The sequence below is a fragment of the Arachis ipaensis genome, chromosome B01, assembly GCF_000816755.2.
Source record: "Arachis ipaensis cultivar K30076 chromosome B01, Araip1.1, whole genome shotgun sequence".
In the NCBI taxonomy this organism is placed as follows: domain Eukaryota; kingdom Viridiplantae; phylum Streptophyta; class Magnoliopsida; order Fabales; family Fabaceae; genus Arachis; species Arachis ipaensis.
The window spans coordinates 41,664,312-41,668,399 of record NC_029785.2 but is presented as its reverse complement, the minus strand read 5'-3'; the positions used below and the strand labels follow the sequence as shown (position 1 = coordinate 41,668,399).

The 4,088-nt window shown below is 34.7% G+C and overlaps 1 protein-coding gene across 1 annotated transcript; it reads right to left on the bottom strand.

Annotated features, from left to right (window-relative positions):
* On the bottom strand, positions 459-1,493 carry LOC107606044 (protein FAR1-RELATED SEQUENCE 5-like). Its single transcript, XM_016308013.1, has 3 exons — positions 1,437-1,493; positions 604-1,337; positions 459-507 (listed from the first exon to the last, which is right to left on the bottom strand). Exons 1-3 carry the CDS (start codon positions 1,491-1,493, stop codon positions 459-461), a joined length of 840 nt encoding a protein of 279 aa, XP_016163499.1.

Below are 4,088 nucleotides of genomic sequence, written 5' to 3'. Positions count from 1 at the left end.
ATACCAACAATCTCCGTGGGATTCGACCCTTACTCACGTAAGGTATTACTTGGACGACCCAGTGCATTTGCTGGTTAGTTGAACGGAGTTGTGTCCACACATAGAGCCACAATGAGGATTCAATACAATTATATATTGTTAATCACACACAAGTACAAAAAACGTGGAACACAATTTCGTCCACCAGTCCTCTTAATTGAAATCTCTAAATTGGTTCACTTCTGCCACGCATCAGGTAACCCCCAAGCTTGCTCGGTAACTTCTTCGTAATATGCTAGATGCACCATCGGTGGCGTGTGTCGGGTAATGTATTCCTGATCGCACGGAAAATGGACCGACATTGATCGGTTATGATACGCTGCGGAGCAGATCCCATGCACTTCACCCATTGGCTGAAAACCCACTCATAACTTGTGATTTCCTCATTCCCCAACAAAGCACAACCGATGAGGGTTGACTTACCATGGTGGTTGACCCCCAACGAACGACACAAACGATAATCCATGCCTACCGGAAAAACCAACCAGACATAAGAAATGCCGATCATGATTAGATAGAGTTTAAACAAATAAAGTGCACAACACCAATTGAACTACTTCTTACCTGTTTGTACTGTAGGTGCTATCAACTGACACGTCTCCGTAGTATTCATACGACGCCCTACATTTTGCATCCACCCATACTGCACTCTTAAATTTACACTCCTCGTCCAACTTCACTGCGTAAAAGAAGTTCGGATTGATGTCCTTCATTCTCATGAAGTAGCTCATCATCTCCCTAACATCCGCATTCACATTGCTAGTTCGGAGCCTTACTGTTATATAGTTTCTTAAATCCTTCTCTGAGAATCCCAAGTTAGAGGGGCCTCCAGCCTCATTTGACAAAGCAAGGAATGTCTTATTTGGTCGAATCTCAGCCTCATCATTATCCTCGATCACGTACTTTGCATGCATGGTCAACTGCCTATACTCATGGTAGTGCACTGTCTTTCTCGCTGAACAGGGGTGTGAGTGCGCCAAGTCAACCTTGAACAAAACCCAGTCTTGGATGTCTTTATCAAACTTGACATATATCCTTGCCTTGTACCCAGCAGCTGAAATTGTATTCTTTCGCGTTGGTGCTTTAACACGAGACTCGCGGTACCCGTCGCGATTACAGCGTATAGCTTGGTTAATGGGAGCCTTTGTGATCTTGTCATATGTTGTCGTCCTTATCTTAGTTGCAAATCCAACTTTCTTTGCATAGGTAACATAAAAGTCATGAGCCATCTGTAACTGAGCAAACCGCATTCCAACTCTTGGTATCTCGTCTTCTTGTAGGCAACCATGATCTGGTAACTATATTTTATATCAATCCGAAAGAAAAAATAATTACCATTAGTTATCAAATCAAACATGCACATTATGACTACACAAAATTAAACTAGATTCCAAAACCTCATCACCAAGCTCCATCTCTTCACTTCCAACCTCGGTAACATACGACAGTTGCATGGCCTATAATTCTGAAACAAACAAAGTAACCAAAAGGGTAAAGATCCTTATCAAAACTCATTTAAATAAAATCTAAAACACAATCACCAAAAACACAGCAACAGCTACAAATCATGCCAACAGAATTATTTATTTCATTTTATCTATTATTTAAGGGCATGCACCACCATTTAGTTGCTTCTTTTTTCATTCAATGACAATCATGTAGAATTAGATACAAAACATCTTTTCTACACATAAAAAATATAAATAAAATATATAAATAAAAAAATATGCAGGCAAGCATAGTGTGCAAGTATCATATACGTACAAAATACTCATATAAGGATACCATGCCATATAAAACACAACCATATAAACCACACAAACCCCATATCCATATAAACCACATAATATGCAGAAAGTATGTGAGCATATAAAAAAAATATATGCAAATATCATATAAAGATACCATGCCATTACAAAGCACTAAAATAAGCATGTCATGATTAACATGCAGGAAATCCAAGTACCATACACTTTAATTTAGTCCTGTTTTTCAACCCCTGTATCACCTTATAATTGCTTTTTTAATTCATTGAATGACCATCATGTAGTAACAATATACGCATACCATACATTACAATGCATACCAACTAACTAATTTAGGCTATTTCAACATTCATATAAAATATATGGCCATCTGCATGACAAATAGACATATAATATGATGGTTAGCATATAAAACATGCCATATAATATGCAGGCAGCATACATTCATATACAAAAATAAGTATAAAATATGCTTCCTGCACATAAGTATACCATACCTTTAAAAACAATCATATACGCATGAAATGATTAATTAATTTATTCCAATTCTGCATGGATATAATCATACCATTCAATATAAAACAATCACACATTTAGTTCAATAACAATTGATTAATCACATATGGATACTGCTTTTATGATAAAAACAAACACCTTATTTACAATGTGACATAAAATCTGAATTTTCAAAAAATAAACATCCATGGCAGAATTTGTTCCTCAAAATTGCTCATCTTGTTCGACTTCTCAACGTCGACGACGACATCGTCGGATATGTTTTGAGGTTGGTCTGATGAAACCACTGTAACGGCAGACATATCACAGCCTAGGGGTTCAACGATATCGCACTCCATTAATGTATCTTTGTCTGGTGGTGTGCATGATGACCTTCGCTTGAAACGCGTTCGCCTTGAGATGTGGCCATTGGGAAGAAGGTCTTCCGGCTGCAAATACTCCTTGCTGCAGGTCTGGGTTGCTGCGCTAGCGCGAAGACCCCGCAAACCACCTGGACGCAGTTCGAACGACAGGGCGGTGGGAAGCGAGGTAGACGGCAGTCAATGATCTTGCAGGTCTGAGGCGGCGAGATTCTCGGATTAGTGGAGAGAATGGAGGTCACGCTGTTTTGTTAGAGGCAGTTTCTTTTTCTGATTCTATAACTGACGATAATCCTAATTTGTTTCAAAATTCAAATTAGAAAGAAATCAAAATTAATTAATTACCCATAATTTAATCTTAATTTCAATTAAATCCCTATTGTATGTATTATATAATAGGGATATTGTCTCCTCATAAATCAAAATATGTTACCAATATCATTATGATCCTAAATAAAATTTTTTCATAAAATTAAAAATGTCTTTTTCATCAAAATAGTAATAAAACCAATAACTGCTAGTAGTGTGAGAATGACCTAACGCAATCAGACTATGATTTTTTTTATCAAAACAAACTTGATTATTGGAAGAGCAAGAGTAATTTTAAGACAAAATTAGAGTATAATTTTTCTATCAAAGCACTAAACAACTAACTTGGAGTGTAAGTGATTCTAACATAAATTATATATCTTTTTTCTTGTCAAAATACTCATAAATCACTTTTTTAAAGAGCAAGAGTAACCATAACATGATATTAGAATATGTTTAATTTTTTTGTCAGAGCACTACTCTCCCATTAATTGATAATGCAGGAACAATTTTAACATATAATTAGAGTCTCATTTTTTTTTTATCTAAACACTAATAGTGACTAATAACTAGTACAATAATAGTGACTCTGATAATAAATTAGAATTTAACTTTTTGTCAAAACACCTATTGGGTACTAATCGGCAGAACAAGAATGATCCTAACATGAAATCAGAGTATGATTTTTTGTATATCAAACCGCAAATCAACAAATGATTGACCGTGTAAAAATGACTAACTTAAATTTGAAGTTTGGATTTTTTTTTTTTAATCAAAATATTAATCCACCAATAGCTGGCTTATCAAGAATAACTCTAACATGATATTAGAGTTACATATTTTTCAAATTATTATTATTATTATTATTATTATTTTTGGTCAATAATTAGTCAACAATGTTTAAAAATGTGAGCTAAAAATATATCATAATTTTTCTTATTTTTCTAAACGTTTGTGATAATGTATAACACTCAGAACAGAAATAAAAAAACATAGCAAAAATTGAACTGATGACTAAAAATACTAGCCAAAAATAATAAATTCTGCTAGATCTTAAGTTTTTTTGTGTTTTTTTCCTATAGATATATTATGACATGAT